The sequence below is a fragment of the Pongo pygmaeus genome, chromosome 14 (assembly GCF_028885625.2).
Source record: "Pongo pygmaeus isolate AG05252 chromosome 14, NHGRI_mPonPyg2-v2.0_pri, whole genome shotgun sequence".
Classification (NCBI taxonomy): Eukaryota; Metazoa; Chordata; class Mammalia; order Primates; family Hominidae; genus Pongo; species Pongo pygmaeus.
Window position 1 is genome coordinate 60,220,424 of NC_072387.2, and position 22,308 is coordinate 60,242,731.

The window sequence follows — 22,308 nt, forward strand, 5'->3', positions numbered from 1 at the left end:
TTTCTTTCTTCTCTTCAGACTGGGAAATTTCAGTTGTCCCATCTTCAGGTTTGCTGTCTCTTCTGACTCTTAAACCTACTTTTGAGCCTCATTATGGAATTTTTCATTTCAGCTATTGTACTTTTCAGTTCCAGAATTTCTCTTTGATTCCCTTTTGAAATTTCTATCTCTTTATTCATATTCCCCATTTGTTCATACAACCTTGTCCTGATTTCCTTTGTTCTTTGTCTATTTAAAACTGTTAAAGTCTTGGTATAGGAAACCTGTTTTAGCTTCTTCATGGATGGTTTCTGTCAATTTCTTTTTTGTTTGTTTGTTTTCTGTGAATTTCTGTCAATTTTCTGTGAATTTTTCTGTCAGTTTATTTGTTTTTCTTTTCCTTTTTCTTTGTATACTTTGCAATTTTTGTTAAGAACTGGACATTTTGAATATTATAACGCAGTAATTCTGGAAGTCATATAATTCTCCCTCTCCAGAGGTTGCTGTTCTTACTTGTTGAGTGCTGTAGTTATCCATTTGTTTAATGACTTTTCTAAACTATTTTTGCAAAGACTATATTCCTTGCTGTATGTGATCACTGAGGTCTCTGTTCTGTTATGTCTAAGGTCAGCCAGTGATTTCCTTAAATGCCTGCATCCGATAAAGATAAAAAAGTTTCTGTCTCTAATTTCTTTTGAAAGACACTGCTTGGGAAGCCCTTCAGCCCTAAGGGTTTGAAACAATAGCCAGCCTTTGCTTAAATCTCTCAGTGAATTTCCAGGCAAATCAAAACACACCCCCTACAAACTGTGGAGGACAATGTTTGCTTCCTGGTACAAGCAGGCCACTCAAGGAATATGAGCCGCAGTCTCCATGGCTGCCTGCCTTAGGGATGGGGCTGACAGTTCTTGCCAGCTTAGTAGTTGATTTAGTGGAGGGACTGATTTTGGAGTGTCTTACTCCACCATCTTCTGTGATGTTACTCTGGTATTGATTCTTACTGAGGTAATAATCTCAATATAACAATTTTGTATTAACATGTATTGTAAAAAGAACTTGTTTAAGAGAAGAGTGAATGCTAATATGCGTATCGCTATATTAGCAGTATATGTATGCATAGATTTAATTCTTATAAGTTATTTACCATTGTATCTGTTCACCTCACAAATTAATATAATTGACCAAAAAGACTGAATTTTGCATGTATATATAGTGGTGTCACTACATATCACTACATCATAACTTAAATGTTCTTTATTATATCTGTAGTTGGTCTAGTCTTTTTCCTACTAATTGTTTATTTATTTTTAATTAATTTATTGTTTTTGAGACAGAGTCTTGCTCTGTCACCCAGGCAGGAGTGTAATGGCGCCATCTCAGCTCAATGCAACCTCCGCCTCCCAGGTTCAAGCGATTCTCCTGCCTTAACCTCCTGAGTAGCTGGGATTATAGGCGTCCACCACTGCACCCTGCTAATTTTTGTATTTTTAGTAGAGACGGGGTTTTGTCATGTTGGCCAGGCTGGTTTCGAACTCCTGACCTCAAGTGATCTGCCCGCCTTGGCCTCCCAAGGTGCTGGAATTACAGGTGTGAGCCACTGCGCACAGCCTACTTATTTATAGAAGACCTCCTGATTAGCTGGAGTGGGGCAGGTGGCAGATATCCAATATAATTTAAAACTTAGTCCAGTGTGATTACTTAAATAGTATCTTTAGGAAGTATCCAACTCTCTCTGAGATAAAAGTGCTCAGTTTGTCACTCTGCTTTTAACCCTGGGATGGCTTAGGAGTGTGGGGTGAGGTGTGTGGCCTCTGATCCCCTGGCAGTGGAACACTGACTTTTTCCATCTGTTTGATGTTCACTATTTCCTCTGGTCTCCGGGTTAATACCTTTCAACCTCCTACTTGTGTTTGCCTTGCTGGCATATGCTGATGATGTTATGGCTAGTATAATTCATGGTCGGGCCTTTCTGTTTGGTCAGAACATCATGATACTTCCCAGCTAGTTGAGTCTTTGGTGTCTGCTCTCTGACTTTTCCTAGGTGTGTCTGCCTTGTCTCTCTACAGCTGCTGGCCTGGAACTTCATGCACAGCCTTTGCTGCAGCATCACTCTGTTCCATAGCAAGCCCCATGGACACCACTGGCTCAGAAAATCTGCTTCAGAGCTTATAATTACTTGAGCATGTTTAGAAAAACTCCCTTGAGACAATGGCTTGGCTTACAAGACCATGGACTGTATAATCCTTCTGTTCATGTCAGATACTCCATATTTTTTCATTTGATCTCTTTGTAGTCCCTTCACTAATAAAACCAAATAGTTCCCCAGCCAGATGAATGCTTCTAGCCGTCAAGGGCAAAGGTCAGATGCTTGGAAAGGCAAAACAACAAGAATGAAAATAATAATTTTCAAACACTATCATGATTACACATGTGTGGCATGATATTTAAAGAGTTATATATAATTCTAAATATGTAGAAGCTGCAAGTTTAAGGAATATAGAATCTTTAGACAGGTATATATGGTGTTCATATATATGTGTTTATGGTTAAGATACATAGGTGTGTTAAGATATTCTCTCTCTCTCTTAGGTTTTTTTTAAGACGGAGTTTCTCTCTGTTACCCAGGCTGGAGTGCAGTGGCATGATCTTGACTCACTGCAACCTCCGCCTCCTGTGTTCAAGTGATTCTCCTGCCTCAGCCTCCTGAGTAGATGGGATTACAGGCGTACACCACTACTCTCAGCTAATTTTTTTTTTTCAGTAGAGACAGGGTTTCACCATATTGGCCAGGCTGGTCTCGAACTCCTGACCTCAAGTGATCCGCCTGCCTCGGCCTCTCAAAGTGCTGGGACAGGCTTGAGCCACCGCGCCTGGCCTCTCTCTATATATAATATTAAGAGGTTTGTTTTCTGTGTATCAGCATTTTCCCATGGCTAAGAATAATGTGATTTCATGTACATATTTTCTTCTGTTGTAGGACAGTTCGTGTTTGGTTAAAGAGAGACAGTGGACAGTATTGGCCAAGCATATACCATGCAATGCCTTGTAAGTATCCAAATCTCTGTCTTGAAAAACCAGACATATCCTTCCTAGATTGCCTTCTCTGTATTTTCTTCTTAAGTAGAGAAGACTGAGGTTGGGATTCTCATTATAATGAAAAGTACCATATTAAATCATTTTAGATTTTCTAAGGCTTTCACTATGTAAAGTAAGAAAATTGTTCTGAAATTGACTCTATATTCATAGCTTCTGAATAAGATTAATGGTAGAAGGACTACAGCACGTAGGCTTTCTGATTACAGCAGTCTCCCTCTCTTTTCCAACTTTTTGTTCAGCTATTTTGTAAAGTATGTCCTTAGGCAATTCAAAATTTTGTCCAGTGATTACATTTGTGAAGTAAATTTGTCCTTGCCTTATTGTTATATCATTTATTCAGATTCAAGACATTCAGCATTGAGCATTCAGTTCTCAAAAGGATTTGCTTAGGATTGAAACATTCTAATTAGAAGTTGATTTCATTTCCCCAAGATCTTATCTGAGAATTATGTCCTTGCACTGATAAATAATGAATCTTCCAAGTACACTTTTAAAAGAAAAGATAAGTGTGATTCTTAGATTATTCCACTGGCAGAAGTTCCCCCACAGCTGAAGAAGACCTGGCCCCCCAAAATAGGAAATTTCTTTTTAGTCTAGTCTTTTATCTTTAAAATTAATGAAGTTTGGGCATCCTATCCCATGTTTATTTTAGCGTAAAATAATTATTTAAATTTATTATTACTTGTATTAAACGTTTCCCTTACTTCCCGGCCTTCAAACCTTAATTAAAATTGACATTGTAGAAAAATCTCCCAGCTTTGTTGTTTGGACTCCTATACCTTCTGGCTTGCTGCAGTGTACACCTCATCTCTTGATATAAGTATCCCAGTTTCAGAAGCATATGCCAAAATAAATTCATGCTAAATTGTAGATTTGCTTAAAATTCTGCTTCTGGCAAAAGAGTACTGTAATAACTCAAACAACAATTTTGCTTGTTTATAAACAAATGATTATTAATGATATAATAATTTTAAATGATTTTCAAATTATCTTTGAGGCTTTGCATGTCTTTAGAATTTTGTAGTAAATAGACGATAACAACCAAGCTGAACAAAGTATTCAACCCTTTTTTTGGGAAGAAGAAACTTCTTGTAATTCTGAATGCTATATCCTTCCTTTACCTGTTTTGCTTCTAGAAGATACTGTCGTACATTACAGGATCAAGCTGAACTTTCTTTTTAAGCCATGGCAGTGATGAGGGTTTAGATAAATGGAAAAGTAAAGAATTCTCTAGGTTTTTTTTTTCCCGTTTTTTTGTTTATTTGTTTGTTTATTTGTTTTTGAGATGGAGTCTCCCTCTGTTGCCTAGGCTGGAGTACAGTATTGTGATCTCGGCTCATTGCAGCCTCCACCTCCCGGGTTCAAACGATTCTCCTCCCTTAGCCTCCCAAGTAGCTGAGACTACAGGTGCATGCCACCACACCCAGCTAATTTTTGTATTTTTAGTAGAGATGGGGTTTCACCATGTTGGGCAGCCTGGTTTCGAACTCCTGACCTCAGGTAACCCACCTGCCTTGGCCTCCCAAAGTGCTTACAGGCATGAGCCACCGCGCCTAGCCTTTTTTCCTGTTTTTTAAATTATATAACCAGTATTTTTTCTGGTCTTGCTTCTTCACCAAACCTGCCACAGTATCTAACTGTAAGAGATGAGGGAGGGCTGTAATCCAGCAAGTTGAAGTTGGCCTCAGAGATCAATAGCTCCCATGACTCTGCAAATAGGAGAGGCTGACCTGGGCAAAATGATGGGGATTTGGGGATGGCAAACAAGGAATCTTATTGAGATAAGATGAGTGTTAATAGGAACCTCATGAAGGCACAGGATCCTAATTGCTAACTCATTCCCTTTCCCCTATACAAATACATATACATTTTGGTGTCATCCTGTAATGCTGTCTTTATTTGGATATCACTGAGATACAGAGAAGCTTTTAGTTGCGTTTTCATCATTTAGTAAGCTATATGCAAGAATGACTTAAGTTCACTATAGCTCTTACACCTGGCGTAGGTGCTCAGTAAATACTTACTGAAGGATTTGGTCTGATAATAAAGATGTGTTCCCCTGAGAGGATTACCATCCATTTTCCTTATGACTGAACATGAACTTTGAGAAAGAGGACCTTGTGATTATTTGTATACTTTGCCTTTGGTGTTCTACTAAATAGAGTTAAAAAGGGATTACTTTGCTATTCAAAATGTGGTCTGTGGGCCAGTAGCATCAGCATCACCTGAGAACTTATTAGAAATGTACTCTTGGGTTCTACCCCAGAGCTGCTCAATCAAAATCTGCATTTAACAAAATCCCTAGATAGGCTGGGTGGGTTAGATCATGTCTGTAATCCCAGTGTTGTGGGAGGCCAAGGCAGGAGGATTTTTTGAGGCCAGGAGTTCAAGAGCAGCCTGGACAATATAGCAAGATGCCACCTCTCTCTCTGTCTCCAAAAAAAAAAAGAAACAAACCCAAACCGTAGATAATTTGAATATACATTAAAGTTTGAAAACATTGTCTTGTGACATTATAGCAAACATGTTGATCTATGTACATGTTTATATGAACACATGTAAAGCCATGTGTATATAGTGTTGATTGGTAAATATATGAATGTAAGCATACATGCTAGTCAATCAAATATTTACTGTGCATCTATTGTATACAGGCCACAGATCTAGATGCCAGGGATTTGCAGACAAACAAGATGTATATGGTCAAGATGATTTCTCTTGAAATCATTTTGAAATGATCTTTTGAATTCATTCAAAAGATTATTACTGTGTAGAGGTGAAAAAGAAAGTTATCTTCATCACAATTGGTTAGAAATTGGCTTTTGTGTTCCTAGGAATCTTACGCATTCAGAAGACGTAGTAATTGACCTGGGCAAGAATTTAAGATTTGTTTAACTTGAGAGAGGCAGAATCTTATTGCATGAGGAAATAAGCTACATTTCAGTCAGTTAGAGAACATGAAATAGATTTGAGTTTCCAAGGAACTGTTTTGTAGTCCTTCCTATTGAAAGGGGTTTTGTTAAGAGGTTACTCAGTATTATTCTTAAATAATGGTTATGTGATATTGGTTTCAAAATAAGTAAAAATGCACAATATATTCAGAGGCTATAAAATAAATACCACAAAGCAGATATGACCATGTTTTATGTTTATTCTACTACATAATAAGTAGTATTCCAAGTATAGAAGAAAATAAAAAGAAAATATTCTGTGCATTTATTAAAATGACTTATTTGTTAATTTTGTCCATTAAAATACCTTTTAAATACAGTGTTTGTCATGTTCCAGGTAAGAGAGTAAATGCATTACAGCTTTGAGAATAATTTGAAGTTTAATGAAAGGAAGAAAGTGGAAGGCATTGAATGAGAAAGAATAAATAGTGAAGGCCAAGTTTGAGGACAGGAAACCAGCTTAAAAGGCAGAGTGTGATGAGGTTGAGTGATCTTGGGGGAGTTGCAGACAAGAGAAAGAAGAGCAGACGCATCATGGTCAAAAACACAAGCACCGCTTTGGGGATGTCTTCCTACCCTGTCTTTTCTGAGAAGCTCCTCCTCCATAGAAGGGAGCCAGGAAAAACCAAGCTTGCCTGGTTAAGGCTGTTTGTCCCTGGGCCAATCTGATTTTCCCAGGAATTTAGAATTTGGAGGCAGAAATGCTAGTCTCAGCCTGGGCAGGGCCATTTTCCTGGGAACATATAAACCCAAGAGCTGTGAGGCATTTGTGTGCTTGGAGAAAGAGTAAAAAAGCTGATCTGCAGAAAATGTAGGGTGAACCAGGGAAGGAAGAACATCTGGCTCCTGGTAAAGAGAAAGCCCAAGCAAGTGATGCACAAGATTTTCCTCATCCTCCTAATCCCCTGAGAATCCTGGCTGTGTTCTGCCTTTGAGCTCAAAAGATACCACTCTCTCTTATTGGATATGCCCTTTTGTGCCTAAGTTCACCTGAGCAGATTTCTGTTACTTGTAACTGCAAGTATTTGACTAAGCCCGGGCCTCGTTGTACACCTCCTAATTCCTACTCTTTCAGTTTTTCCTGGATCTCTGTGATCTTTAATGAGAAAGGACTGAGTCATGGCCCTATTGGTGACACGGTAGAGTTGAGCTTAACATAGCCTGGGAAAGGTGAGGGCATGTAAAGAAGGAAAGCAAAAAGTAGTATTTGATCTTGTTTAATTTCTTTGGATAGTTCATTCAACAAATGTTAAGTGTTTCTTCCACATCCAACATTGTACGATGTACTAAGGATGTAGTAGTTAAATATGGCAGATGGTTCCTGTCTTTGCGGTGTTTACAGTCTGGTGGGGAAAGCAGACATTACATGGATACCAACCATCATGTGTGGTGAGCGTTTTAATGTGGGAAGCAGGCATAATGGGGACATGGTCACAAAGTCTGCCTAAGGAAAGTTCATTTTAAACCCTACTCTCTATAGAGAATTTGGGGATGACTGCTGGCTTGTTTTGTAGTTTGCTATAAGCTAGCTGATTTTTATGGATGAATGAGAAATCAGAGCCTTTCCTTATCAAATATTCTTTCAAAAAGAATATCCCCTTGCTGTATCTTATGTAGTAGCTGCACATTGCCTGTGACAGTATCAACTTACAACACACCCATCTGGGACCCTGCATGAGCTTGTAAACCAGGCCCTCAGGGTAAGAGTGGAAGTTTCAGTTACAGCCATAAATGTGATTATTTGTTCCAGGCTTCTAATAGATATAATTTCAGCCACCATAGTTGGATCACACTATAGAGAAAAATCATGTAAAAAGCACAGGCATTTCTATTTCTGTGGTTGATTTATTTCATATTTACTTTACCAACTAGGTTTGCCATTCATGGGGTCAGACCTTAGTCCTTTGAGAGGTAGCGGAGGAACCTCTTGCAGGAGTTGGTGGAAGGAGTTGGAGATTTTTCTTACTCTGTCAGAGGATTGGATGTAAAGCCTGGCATGTATTGCCAACTTCTCCCTGGATATGGAGAATAGATTGATCAACTTGGCCGCCAAAGATGTTGTGAATAGGAGGCTTGAGAGGGCTGGAGCCTCAGGCCGGGTATGTTGGAGAATTGGAAAACCCATGTGGGTTCTGTTCCTGCCAGGGCAGGCAAATGGAATTTACTTTGGCTCCTAAGTATTTATAAATTTTTCTACAAAGCCAAACAAGACATTTTTTTCATTTTTTCAAAGGTAGTTACAAATAAAGAGGCACACCTAACATAGCAATAAAATGACCTGTCTTGTCACCTTCCCAGTTCTCTGCCTTGGCCTGGTGGAATGGCATTTACCCAGTCTGAAGTGTGGTTGGGCCGCTCAGTTTTCACAAAAGTATGGATACCTACCATCTGTTCAGTTAACGTTTAAAGTATAGGAACTCAAGTCCTCTCTGAAACATGTGATTTTGAACTGCTTGCTTCCCAGTTTTTATCAAAAGCCTGTTTGAGAGAAAGGTTATTTGTGGTGAACAGCATGAACGATAGTCTGATTATTCCTTTAAATTTGGAGTTTTCCCACTTTGTGTTAGCCCTCTGCAGAAATGCCTTCATTCATTGTGCCCTCAGCTTACACTGATGTGTACATTATATGAAGTGCTTTATGGCTGTTTTTGAAGTAATCATCTACCTTAATGTACAGTGCCCCTTTTATGAAGGAGCAAAAAGGTGGAATATTTTTCAGACATGAGGGCCAGGAACTCTTTGCTCTCTCAAAGGGAGAACTTCCCAGCCTGTGTGACACAGCCTACTGATGTGGTCTACATGGATTGAACATGAGAACTGATCCCCTTAGCTGAGCAGGGAGGTGGAGAAGAGGATGGAGGGAGGGCTAGTCTCTTCTGTTTATTCCAGTGGCTGTACAAATATAATTTTCCGTGTATTATGAGGCAGAAAAGATTGGGAGCAGAAGCCCTAGGACCTGGTACTTCGTCATTATGGATAATGTGAAACATGAAACTTAACTGAATCTCCTAACAGATCTTTATTTTAATTTTGTTTCTGTTTACACACACACACACACTCTCTCTCTTAGTCATAACTTCTTTTTGCTTATTTGTATTGTTTGGTTTTATTGGTTTTATTGTGTCTGCTTTTAAAGCCATTTCAAATGGTAGGGAATACATTAAATATAATAAATAATCTTAGTTAAGATATCTATGGAAAGGATATTTGAACATAGTCTATTGTTTACATTAAATTCAACCTCCAAAAATGTATTGTTTCCAATTGCAGTATTCAAAATGGCTTGTAGGTTAGACCTTGTGCCTGGGTGGGAAACTGGAATTTGATTTTCATTTTTGCTACAATTTGCTGAATCACTTTGGGCAAGTCCTTCACATTTTCTCTGTTTTGAAGCCTAACAGATAAACTGTTATCTTTGTTCTCAAATTTGCAAAGATATTTTGGTTATTAGATATACCAAATAACTATTTGTAAAATGGCTTCAGGTTCTTGATGTTTAACAATATTACTGTCATTGCTGATACTAACCCGGAGTTATTAGGAAAAATTGGCTACTTTGTGAGGTTGTAGCTGGGTTGGTTTCTTTTTGTCATTTATTGGGACTATAATCTTAAGATAATAAATAAGTTAAAATTGGGGATTTGGAAAATTAAGTTGATTAATGTGTATATGCTTTTATCTGGAATGGAAATGAGTTATTTTGTAAGTAAGTTGAAAGTGTTAGTTTTCCCATTGGTAAGGAGGACTTTCGGTAACTTCAGACTGGAGGTGGTGTGTGTGCTTATTCCACCTCCTCTGCTGGGTGTTTTGGAGTTGGGGGAAAAGTTCATGTGGGTATGTTAGTGGTATTATAGAAAGATATTTCGAATTATGAACTTGGCAGTTCTGCTTTTATAAGGTGGTGATTGTTTTCCTGACTTTTAAACGTCTTTAACTCAGTTGAGAGAGTTTCTTGGCAGATTGGGAGAATGTGTATATACTTGAGATATGCTCATTCTGTTGTTTTAATTTATACCTTACTTCAAAAAAACCTCTGGGTTCCTGGTTGTGAAATGTATTGATCCATTTATTTCTTTCTTTTTGGTATAGGTTATATTATGGAACCATGTGTAATTTGTTGTTTTTACTATTCATATTCTTATAAACCATAATGTAATGTGATCTTTTAATTTTGTATTTACTAAGAAGAAAAAGGTATCTGAGGAACTTCTCTTTTTTTTTTGTTTTGTTTTGTTTTGTTTTGTTTTTTTTGAGATGGAGTCTCGCTCTGTCGCCCAGGCTGGAGTGCAGTGGCACAATCTCAGCTCACTGCAAGCTCTGCCTCCGGGGTTCACGCCGTTCTCCTGCCTCAGCCTTCTGAGTAGCTGGGACTACAGGCGCCCGCCACTGCGCCCAGCTAATTTTTTGTTTTTTTAGTAGAGGTGGGGTTTCACCGTGGTCTCGATCTCCTGACATCGTGATCCGCCTGCCTCGGCCTTCCAAAGTGCTGGGATTACAGGCGTGAGCCACCGCGCCCGGCCCAGAACTTCTCATTTTTAATGGAAATGAAGCTAATGGAAATCCAAACTAAACATGCTAGATATTATTTAATCTGATTAAGTACGGCATTTATTTAGCATACTCTTCTTTGATTTTCATCTGACGGGGCATTTTAAAATTTAGTGTAGGTAGATCACTTTAGTGTAACTTAAACCTTGTCTGGGAGTGACCACTTCTGATTTGCTTTGCTGATATTACTCAGCCCAGATGAAAAGAAAACTAAATAGTTAATGTTAGTAGAGTAAATAAAATGTTGGATTTAGATGTAAAATGCTTTTTAGTGCTAGAAAATTGAAGTCCTAAATATAGGTATGCTTAATAAAATAAAACGTGTTGAGTACTACAAATCTAATAAATATTATTCTATTATAAACAGGGCTGAATGAAATTGTGTCCATGAATTAAATTTTTGCTTTGTCGGAGTGTATTGCTCATTGGAGGCTCTATTGAAGACCCTCTTATTGTGAAATCTTGACATTCAACTTCACCAGGATACCGTTAGCACCTGAAGTTTTTATTTGCAGAAGTCACCATTGTTTATTTAGTTTTAAAGTTTGAACCAGAACGTCTCATGAGGAAGGTTAGTGTCTCCTGCCAAATAATGCCCTTAGCATTGTAAAGCAGTGTGACTGAAATCCGCAGCTTAACCTTCAATGAAACTTGTGTTTATTTGAGCAAAGTTCAACTGGTCAGCAAAGGACAGAAAATACATTAGTCATAAAATGAAAGAATTATTGGTGTACGTAACAGAAATTAGAAAACTTTCCTCCCAAATTGAAATATTTTGAGATTGCCTCCTCTTAAGTACATGATTTTTAAATAAACAAGGGCAATTTTAAAAATACCAATTTTGAGATAGAAGTATTAGAAATGCAAATAGTCACTTTCCCTCTAATCCATTTAATTATTGACTCTGCTGAGATTTTATGCTGATCTCTTGGGTCCCCTTTGTCTAGGGCTGTGTCTCCTGTGTTTTCCTCTCTTCAAATTATATGGCCATTAATTTAATCGCCCATACTGGAGCTTCTCTTTGTTTTGATTTTCACTGAATTTTAAGCTGAATATTTGTCTTAAGTTACAAAGACTTCATTTTACCAAACACTCAGTGTTATGAAAGTGTTGACTTTTATTTTCTTTCTTTTATTATTTTACCAAATATCCAGAATTCAAGGAAATAAAGGGTCTAATTTTAAAGGTGAGACTCTGACAGGCCAGTCAGATCTAAAGTCTTGATACTAATATAAGAGAATAAGAGGTCACATTACTCATAGACCTGCACAGTTTCTTTTTTTAATCTTATTTGTGCATTTCATTGCTTCCTAAATTTTTTCCAGTATACTTCTTTTGACTGTCATTAGTCTGAGACAGAAAAGGTAGATGAGAAATCTTATTCAGGTAACATGGAAAATGAGTCCTGTACTATTTACCAAAAAACTGTAATCATTTTTTTCCCTAGATTTTAATAAAAATGTTGGGGAAAATATAGGAAGCTAGAATATAACATCAACAAAACCAGTGGCAAGGCCTTGAATTTCAGTTATTGGGTTAGTAAAGAAGTCTCAGGCGACCTACATATACCATGATATATGTGAGAAGTCTTGGCAAATGGCATCACCTTACACATTTCATTCTGTATGGTTATTCTCATGGGGAAACAGTTAAAAGTGGGGGTCATAAATAGATCTTCACACTTTGTATCATGCTGTATTTATTTCATCTAGAGTTCAGGAATGCAATTTTGATAGAGGAAGTCAGTGGAGGGCAGCTGTATTATAATTTTATGGTTCTGGTCAGGCACTTCACTCACCCTTTGGAGAAAGTAATTTTAAGGTGGGGGAATAGACCAGTCTTCAGCCAGTTTGTCTGTAATTTGCATGTTTGTCGCTTCCTCTTATTCTTCCTGCCAAAGGATTCCCTTTGCCATTGGGTCATAGTTACCTTTACTTTAGTGTCTCATTATCCTTCCCCAGAGAGTTTTGCCCCTTTGATATTTGTCTTGCATGGATGGGAGCCCATTTTGTATGGGCCACAGCACTGGTTTTTTTAGTTGCTTTTTTGTTGATTTCTGGTGAGTTGAAGTTAGAAGGATCTCTGTGTCAATCTGTTTACTCCTCTGATCCATAAAAGAAAAGGAAGACTTTACTGTAACAACAAATTGGGGCATCAATATTCTTTTAAATCTGCTCTCTGCTTCTTTGGATCTACCAGGGGCCAATCCAAGGCCTGTTCCTGTGGGAGTGTCACAGTTAGAAAATGGTTTGAGGAGCATTGTACGTCTCACCTACTGTGTGCACATGCACACACACACACACATACACACAGAGGTTTGCCTGGTGTTTTCCCAGATGCCTCTTTGAAGGGGTGGTTATGCCTTTGGATGTGCCTGGGAGCTAATGCTGGCTAACTCTGACACTCCCCTTTCTAGAACATCTTGGGTTCAGGCATATGGGTTGTAGAACAGTAAGATTTCTGTTCAGATTTCTTTTGTTTATGCTCATTTATAGAAGCAGTCTTTTTTTTTTTATTTCAGTAGGTTTTTGGGGAACAGGTGGTGCTTGGTTACATGAAAAAGTTCTTTACTGGTGATTTCTGAGATTTTGATGCCCCTATCACCCGACCAGTGTACACTGTACTCAATGTGTAGTCTTTTATCTCTCACCCCATTCCCACCCTTTCCTCGAATCCCCAAAGTCCATTGTATTATTCTTATGCCTTTGCATCCTCATAGCTTAGCTCCCACTTATGAGTGAGAACATACGATGTTTGCTTTTCCGTTCCTGAGTTACTTCACTTAGAATAATGGTCTCCAATTCCATCCAGGTTGCTGTGAATGGCATTATTTTGTTACTTTTTTATGGCTGAGTAATATTCCCTGGTTCACCACAATTTCTTTATCCGTTTGTTGATTGGTGGGCATTTGGGCTGGTCCCATGTTTTTGCAGTTGTGAATTGTGCTGCTATAAACATGCGTGTGTGAGTATCTTTTTCGTATAATGACTTCTTTTTGTCTGGGTAGATATCCAGTAGTGAGATTGCTGGATCAAATGGTAGTTCTACTTTTAGTTATTTAAGGAATCTCCACACTGTTTTCCATAGTGGTTGTACTAGTTTGCATTCCCACCACCAGTGCGGAGGTGTTCCCTTTTCGCCACATCCGTGCCAACATCTATTATATTTTGATTTTTTGATTATGGCCATTCTTGCAGGAGTAAGGTGATACCGCATTGCAGTTTTGATTTGCATTTCCCTGATCATTAGTGATGTTGAACGTTTTTTCATGTTTGTTGGCCATTTGTATATCTTTTGAGAATTGTCTATTCATGTCCTTAGCCTACTTTTTGATGGGATTGTTTGTTTGTTTGTTTGTTTTTTGCTAATTTGCTTGAGTTCCTTGTAGATTCTGCATATTAGTCCTTTGATGTATTAATTATTTGTTGTGTGCATTAATTGCTAAGATTTTTTTCCCATTCTTTGGGTTGTCTGTTTACTCTGCTGATTATTTCTTTTGCTAGGCAGAAGATTTTTAGTTTAATTGAGTCTCATCTATTTATCTTTGTTTTTGTTGCATTTGCTTTTTTTTTTTTTTTTTTTTTGAGACAAGGTCTTGCTCTGTTGCCCAGGCTGGAGTGCAGTGGTGCCATCTCGGCTTACTGCAACCTCTGCCTCCCGGGTTCAAGCGATTCTCGTTCCTCAGCCTCCCTAGTAGCTAGGACTACAGGTGTGTACCACCACATCCACCTAATTTTTGTATTTTTAGTAGAGATGGGGTTTCGCCATGTTGGCCAGGCTGGTCTCAGTCTCCTGACCTCAAGTGATCCGTCCATCTCAGCCTCCCAAAGTGCTGGGATTACAGGCGTGAGCCGCTGCAGCCGACCTGCATTTGCTTTTGGGTTCTTGGTCATGAAGTCTTTGCCTAAGCCAATGCCTAGAAAGGTTTTCCAATGTTATCTTCTAGAATTTTTATGGTTTCAGGTTTTAAATTTAAGTCTTTGGTTCATCTTGAGTTGATTCTTGTATAAGGTGAGAGATGGGGATCCAGTTTCATTCTTCTACATGTGGCTTGCCAATTATCCCAGCGCCATTTGTTGAATAGGGTGTCCTTTTCCCACTTTATGTTTTTGTTTGCTTTGTCAAAGATCTGTTGGCTGTAAGTATTTGGGTTTATCTCTGGGTTCTGTTTCCTGTTCTATTGATCTGTGTGCCTGTTTTAATAACAGTACCATGCTGTTTTGGTGACCATGGCCTTATATATAGTTTGAAGTCGGGTAGTGTGATTCCTCTAGATTTGTTCTTTTTGCTTAGTCTTGCTTTGGCTATATGGGCTCTTTTTTGGTTCCATATAGGTTTTAGGGTTGTTTTTTCTAGTTCTGTGAAGAATGATGGTGCTATTTTGATGGGAATTGCCTTGAATTTGTAGATTGCTTTTGGCAGTTTGGTCATTTTCACAATATTGATTCTACCCATCCATGAGCATGGGATATGTTTCCATTTGTTTGTGTCATCTGTGATTTCTTTCAGCAGTGTTTGTAGTTTTCTTTGTAGAGGTCTTTCACCTCCTGGTTTAGGTATCCCAGGTATGTTATTTTATTTTTCTGCAGCTACTGTAAAAGAAGTTGAGTTCTTGATTTGATTCTCAGCTTGGTCACTGTTGATGTATAGCAGAGCTACTGATTTGTGTGCATTAATTTTGTATTCTGAAACTTTGCTGAATTCATTTATTATAGGAATGGTTCTTTACTTTGAAATATGGTGGTGTTTCTTACTATGCATAAAATGATTTGAACCAATAGGGTGAAATTGTCTTACAGTTCCTATATACCTTTGGTTTCACAATCTATAAGTTCTTTTAATTCCTTAATGGCAGCAATAATACCTATATATCATTGTAGGACATGCCTTGAACATAGTAAGGATTCTAAATTTTTCTTGAAAGAATAACAAGAAATATAGTAAATTGGGGAAAAAACAAGGAATAAGGGAATGGCAATGAAGATTTAAGAGTAGCCTATGCAGTGTTGTAAAAAAGTATTTTAAATCACATTCAAATTTCAGTGGGTTTTCTAATTATAGCATAACCGGATATGGACTTTGGAGGAAATCACACAGGAAATACTTTTAGATGGTCAAGTGGGCAGCTAAATGATAAGGTTGTTCCTGGCTAGTCACTAGCCCCTTGAGGCTGCAATCGAGTTTTGCTTCATATGCTCATACTTACATCTTCATAAATTGTGAGATATTTAAAATTCATTTTAACAGGAATGGCAAAATAAGAGTAAAGACAGTGTTATAGAAATAATCGTGTCATTCGAACACAAGAATAATTTTTCCATGTATCTTGTACTTATGTGTGTATGTACTTTACACAATTGTAATCACAGTGTTTTTTTTCTTTAGTTTTTTTTCAGCTAACAATCTTCCATGAGATTATTAGATTTTAATTCTGCACACATGCTATGGGATTATGAGACCCGGCATCTTAGTATTGTATAGAAATTGTGCCAACATAGTTTACTGGTCAAGGGCAATAAAACTGACTTTCTTAGGGCAGTGCATTAAATATCATTTGATTGCTGTTTTCAGGAGGGTACTCTTGGGAATCTGGTTTTATTTTGTAGCTAAGTAGAAAGAAGATAGTCTGTTGTACTGGTGGAAGTTTTTGGGGGAAATTCTAGTTTTTATTTTCTGAATATATCATGATAGAAAATTAGAAAAAAGTAAATATGCAGTTTAGAAGATCTTTTTGTTGTTTTATTCAGGGCCCTTTTATAGAGAATGAAAAATATGTTACTAAGTGATATGTTCACTTAGTGGCTGTCAGTAGAACTTGAAATTCTTTTTTAGTTTAAAAATAATCTAAGTTGGTTGTTTGAAAATGGGACTGTATGTTTGAATGATGTCTTTGAACTTCTCCAGTGTTTCCTATGTGACCTTGGGTAAAACATCTAATCATAACTGTGAAAAGTGGGAATAAAAAATATTTGATGCTGATTGTGATTGTGATAATAGGTAGTTCATGATCTACATGGCTTCTGTGAATATGAAGGGAAACATATAAAACTGTGCTAGGCTCTTTAGAACAACTATTAAATATTTCAGTATTGGGTAAATTGTCAAAAGACCCCATGTTTAGTGGGAGCAGTTAGGAGCAAGCATAGGTAGAGAAGGCAGGGGCCTGGGAGCTGACTGTTTAGTAAGCACTTGTTGACCACACGTGGCTTCCAAGCATACTTAATTTGCTTAGGCTCAGGTGTACTCAGGCAATCAGTCCTGCGGAACAGGGAGACCCAGTCCAGGCCTGAGTGTACTGACTCACCTAGTTTCTTTCCTACAATGCCAAGCCCTGTGATGAGTTGGTTCTTTTTTAGATTGAGACAAATCCTCCTCTGTCATTTTCAATCAGCAGACTCCAGCACACCCCCAAAGGCCAAAAGCAAAAATCTCCTGTTAATTCACACGCCCCAAATCAATTCTGAATCAAAAAATAGACTTCTAGACTCCTGTGTGTATGTGTCTGTATGTGGGTGGGGAGGGTGGAGGGATAATAAGATCTTTCTTTTGTTTGTCTAGTTCAGAAAGGATAGGTTATTTCTATTTAAGATGGAATTGGAGTGGTACAGAGAGAGTGGTAACAGAAACGGTACACAGCACAAAGTATTGTTAATCTAGTTAAGCAAATTTAGAGTCCATACTGACAGAACCAGCCAAGACCAAGCCCCTTGGAACTTACCCAGTTTGAGAATATCTTATTTGTTATATTCATTAAAAGGATAACTGAACAACTATGGGGTGGCTGTAAAATTACTGTTTTTATTTTTTGGTGAGTGGGTGTTAAATGAAATGTTTTCCAGGAGATAGTGGGGAAAGTACAGCCCCACACTTTTAGCTAGTTAGGCACTCCTGAATCGATGAGAATCATGGTTTTGTTAATTTCGTCAACATGTTCATTTCTTTCAGCTCCATGTTCATGCATGTCTTTTAACCCGGAAACAAGAAGACTGTCCATAGGTCTAGACAATGGTACAATCTCAGTAAGTACACATAAATAAGATTTCCAGTTGAAATACTTCCCTTCCTGTGGAGTATGTATATGTATTTATTAGTTTTTTCAAGTTAACAGAAGAATTTTCTTGCTAAGTAGAATGAAAATTGTAGCGTAGCAAATTATGGCGAGGTAAGAGATTCTAATGTAGGGAGAGCTATCCTCGGTATCCACTTAAATGCTGACAAGGTTCAGCTTGACCTACCCTATACAGAGTGGCTAGGATGGGGGCAGTCGGAGGCCAATGAGTAAACTGCATGCATCTGCATTAGTGAGAGCAAGCTGTGATACTAGTGGCTTTAATCAGATGGTTAATCATGGTGCCTTAAGCTTTGCCACATAAGCAACAGAACAGGAGGAAAATGCTTTCCCTTATGTCTGCATGTCTGATCCTGTCTTTGATAGTCTGTGTTCTTTCTTTGTTCCTTCTGCTTCTTGTTTTTTCCAGCTCCCTTAAGCATCTGAATAGAATTCTGTAAATTTGTATGAATTTGTGAAAAAAAGCACAGCATCTAGACTTAGTCTGTAGATAGATCCACATAAATATTAGACCCTTTGATTATAGATGTTGGGAGAACTGAAGTGATTAAAGATTGGAATTTTGGCTTTTATTTACCTACTTAATCTTTCTACATACTAAGTTTCAACTAGTATATTAACTAATAACAAGACTGATCTAGTAAATTCTCCATTTGGTAAATTATCCAGCATTGCCTTTAGTCCTGGGCGAGAGAAGCCCTGCTTCAGAACCTATGAATTAGAAGGCCCTGCTCTGCTCACACTTCCCCATAGGGTGGAGGATCTGAGGGCTCAAGGGGATGTATGTGATCAGCCCAAGTCGTCCCTCTCTCCCACTCCATCCTCCCGCTACCAAGACCCTGGAATTTCCTGCCCCAAACTGCTCAGAACCTGCTTCCAGAGTCTTCACTGACCTTTTTCCTAGATGTGTCCTTAGAAAGATAAAACCAGTGAGTATGCTCTTAGGCCTGAGAGGTGGCAAAGAGGTAGCAGTTTGCAGTAGACAGGATGTCCACCCTTGAGTGCAAGGCCCCTCAAGGTCTTGACAAAACTGGGAATAGAAAGAGAAGGGAAGTGGGCTGGCCCCCTGTGTCACCACAATATGGCGTGGAACTTAAAGGAGACTAAGAATTCTAAATTTGAACCTGTACCTCCAGCTGGTGGAGGGTGTATTTGTCAAGATTGGAGGATGAGACCATATTTTATTTAATAGTTCAACTGGACTTGTAACTTTTAAACATGTAAACCTGGAATGTGGGCCTCCATTTGTAATCTTGCCCCAGCCCCTACAAATGTTAGTGGGCCTAAAGTTTTGTCTTTGATCTTTAGTCAAAACATTTGCTTGGTGGCCTTTCTGGAACTATTAACAATGTTGTTAAATATAAATCAGCCTAGTGACAAGTATTTATGAAATTTCTGTAATATCCAATATATTTGGTAGATCTGTAAACTCTGTTTCTTAGGTAGATAGAAGTTGATGATACAAAATTGTCTACTTTGAGGAGAGCCATTTTTAAAAGGAGGTGTATGTGTGAGATAAATTTATTTTTAAAAGATAAAGGGAGATCATTATTCAGTGGACTTCTGAAGTGTTCATTACAAAGGAAATATGAAAAGATGAACTGAGATCCCTCCATTTCCCAACAGTTACAGGATAGTTTGCGTAATGCTCACTGTCCATGGAAAAACTTAGGTTTACATAACATAGGAGTGGTTTGTTGCACTTTTGAAGTTAATGTAGGTGGTTAATGGATACTGATAAATTTGGCTTTGAAGGCAAGAAAGATGAGCAAAGTAAGTTATGGAGAATTCTAGCTATTTATTGTATATAAGAGGAGAAATCATCTTAGCCATTATTCTTTTAGTAAATGAAACTGCCAGGGAAGCAAAGCATCAGTCAGGGTCCATCTTTCCAAGTATGTCAGTATGGGGTTGAGACATCAAACCTTAACTTACTCCAATCTTCTGAAAAAGATTCAGGACCCTGGCTTATATGAAATAATTTCCTTAAAAGTACCTCCTTTGTATTGTTGAGGAAGATAAATTGCATACCCTACGTCTTCTCATCTACAGAATTAGAAAGAGTTCTATGTTAGGGAAAGATACACTGAGAGAACAGCATGTTTAAGGTTCAGGATTCACATTGATCACTACAATAACAGGCTCTTTACTGAAAATACTTAGTCTCAGCTGTTTTAATAATTTACTTTTTAGACATGAGAAATCCTGGTCAGAGACTATATATTCTGTTTCCTGGTTATAGCAAATAAATTTTAAGAAGAAATAGTGGTTAACTTATTTTAAAACTAAGAAAGTGTGAAATCAGAAAGTAACATCATTATTTCCTTTATTTTACTGAATAAAAAGAACACATTGTGTAAGATAGTTAAACTTAGGCAGCTGAGTAGTGAATTAGAGATGAAGTAGAAATAAGACATAGAGACCATTCTTTCAAAAAATGTGGCCACAAAGAGCAGGAGAGAGAGCGTGAGTACTGGAGCAAGATCTGGTAGGAGGCAAGCAGCAAGAGGGTCCTGAACAATTTGGAAAAGTTAGCTGTGGGAAAGAATGAGGACAGTTGAGAGAGCAGGAAAGGAGAGAGAAATGTCATTCAGTTTTGCGATATAGGAGAGGAATGCCTTTTATTTTTTCCTGTGAGGTAGCAGGCGAGGTCATCTACTGAGAGAAGGTAAAGATAATGAGGTGAGAGTAAATTTTCCTACCTATACCTTTTGCTGTTTTCTAATCATATAGCTCAGAATCCCGCTCTGCCATCTTGGTCTACAAAGTTTTAATTATCTTCCCCACCTCATTCAAATGTTATCTTTTTGTTTGTATTTTTATTTTTGGCAGATGATTCCTGAGCCCTACCAATTGAAATTAGTCACACACGGTACTCAGTAGGTTAGCTATGTTGTATTGCATATTTAACTTTTGCTTTGCACAATGTTTAAAAGTCTGTCTCTTCCATTAAACTGTTGAGTGTTGAAGAGTTGGCCAGTCTTTTATTCATCTCTCCTCTGGTAGATCTTATTGTGGCTCCTTTTACAAATTGGGAACTCAATGAATAATTTGTTAGTTTATTGACTAAAGTACAAACCCTATTATTATTTAATATAGCTGATTGTAATAAGCACTTGCTTAAATTCTGAGATAGTTTATTTGTACAATTCTGTTACCATTCAAAATGTTTTTCAAAATAGAATGACCTTCTATAGGGGAAAAATTTATGCCAATAGTTTAATTTGTCTTGACCTTTTTCAGCAATGTCTTCTGTTTTAATATAGAGAGAAGTTAGTCAGATTGTGCTAACTGCTATTCATGCTGAAGTGGAACTTTAAACTTTGCGTTTTTATGTCTCATGTATTCTAGCCAACTAACAAATATTTAAATATCAGCTCTGTACAAAAAATTATGCTCAGTTCTAACATAGTGTGGCTTCTGGTCTCAAAGACTTTATAATTTAGTTAGGGAGACATTTTTCATTTTTATGAAAAATGAAATTAGAAAATAAGTAACACAAAGTAAACAAATAATAGCAGAAGTACCGGTACACCAATGAGTGTGATGTTGGCAAAGCAGTGAGGTCAGAAGACAGTGGGAGATAATGGTCTAGGACAGCTCGCTGGATATGAACTGGATTTAGAAGACTGGCTAGGATTGGATTAGCTAAAGATAGGAAAGTAAGGTATTTCAGACAAAATTAATGGAGTGGGGGAAAAAAAACCACCCAAACCATGGAGGTACCAAAGGACCAAAGATATTTGGAGAGATAGAAACTAATTTGGTAAGAGGATTAATGGGATAATGTGAAAGCCTTGATTCAGGATGAGTAGTAAGCGTTATGTAACGTAAAGGTACTGGATCGTAACATGGAAGATTCTCCCCATCCCACTCCAAGACTTCATACCATATTTAAAGGGGATTGACTGATGAGGAAATGTCAACACAGAAGTAAAGCATTTCCATTAAACTAATTTTCACCAACCCTACTGAGTAATTGCTATAGGATAGTGTAGGGTGGAGAGAGATACATATATCTTTATAAATACTTATTTTCTTCTCCATCAAAACTTATAGGGAGCCACAGTTTTTATTAATATCTTGCTAAGATAAATGCATAGTCATTGAAGATTTTTTGAAAAAGGCCTTAAAATGGTAAAATCTCTGTTCTCTGAAGATTAATCTCATGTGTGTGTTATGGGAAGTTTGATTGGGATGAGAGGATTGATCTATAAATGGTTAGCACTCAGAATACTGATTATTGTCTAAAAATAAGTGACATTGTGTATGGATTTATTGTTGTTTTGGTAGTTCTTGTGATTGTGATTATTATACTCTTACAGTATACATTACTGTTAGTTCATGTGGGTTATGTGGTATGTTAGTTTCCTAGGGCTGCCGTAACAGTACCAAACAGCAGTTTTTCTCTCATGGTTCTGGAGCCTGGAAGTCTGAAATCAGGGTGTCAGGAGGGCCATGCTCCTTCTGAAAGCTGTAGAGCATTCTTCCTTGCTTTTTCCTAGCTTCTGGTGGTTGCTAGCAATCCTTGGCATTCTGTGGCTTGTGAATGTGTCTCCCCATTTCTTGCCTGCATCTTCACATTGCCTTCCTTTCTATGTCTCTATGTCTTCACATGGACTCCTTTAAAAAAACAAAACAAAACACGGAGTCTCGCTCTGTTGC

At 37.8% G+C, this 22,308-nt stretch overlaps 1 protein-coding gene across 4 annotated transcripts in view; it reads left to right on the plus strand.

The window, feature by feature from the left end:
- Positions 1–22,308, plus strand: part of WDFY2 (WD repeat and FYVE domain containing 2) — a 183,021-nt gene that overhangs the window by 73,463 nt on the left and 87,250 nt on the right. For all 4 annotated transcript variants that reach the window (XM_054446331.2, XM_054446335.2, XM_063650896.1 and 1 more), the window contains exons 2-3: positions 2,957–3,024; positions 17,520–17,593. In XM_054446331.2, coding sequence (XP_054302306.1) covers positions 2,957–3,024; positions 17,520–17,593 — 142 coding nt within the window. The remainder of the gene's footprint in view (positions 1–2,956; positions 3,025–17,519; positions 17,594–22,308) is intronic.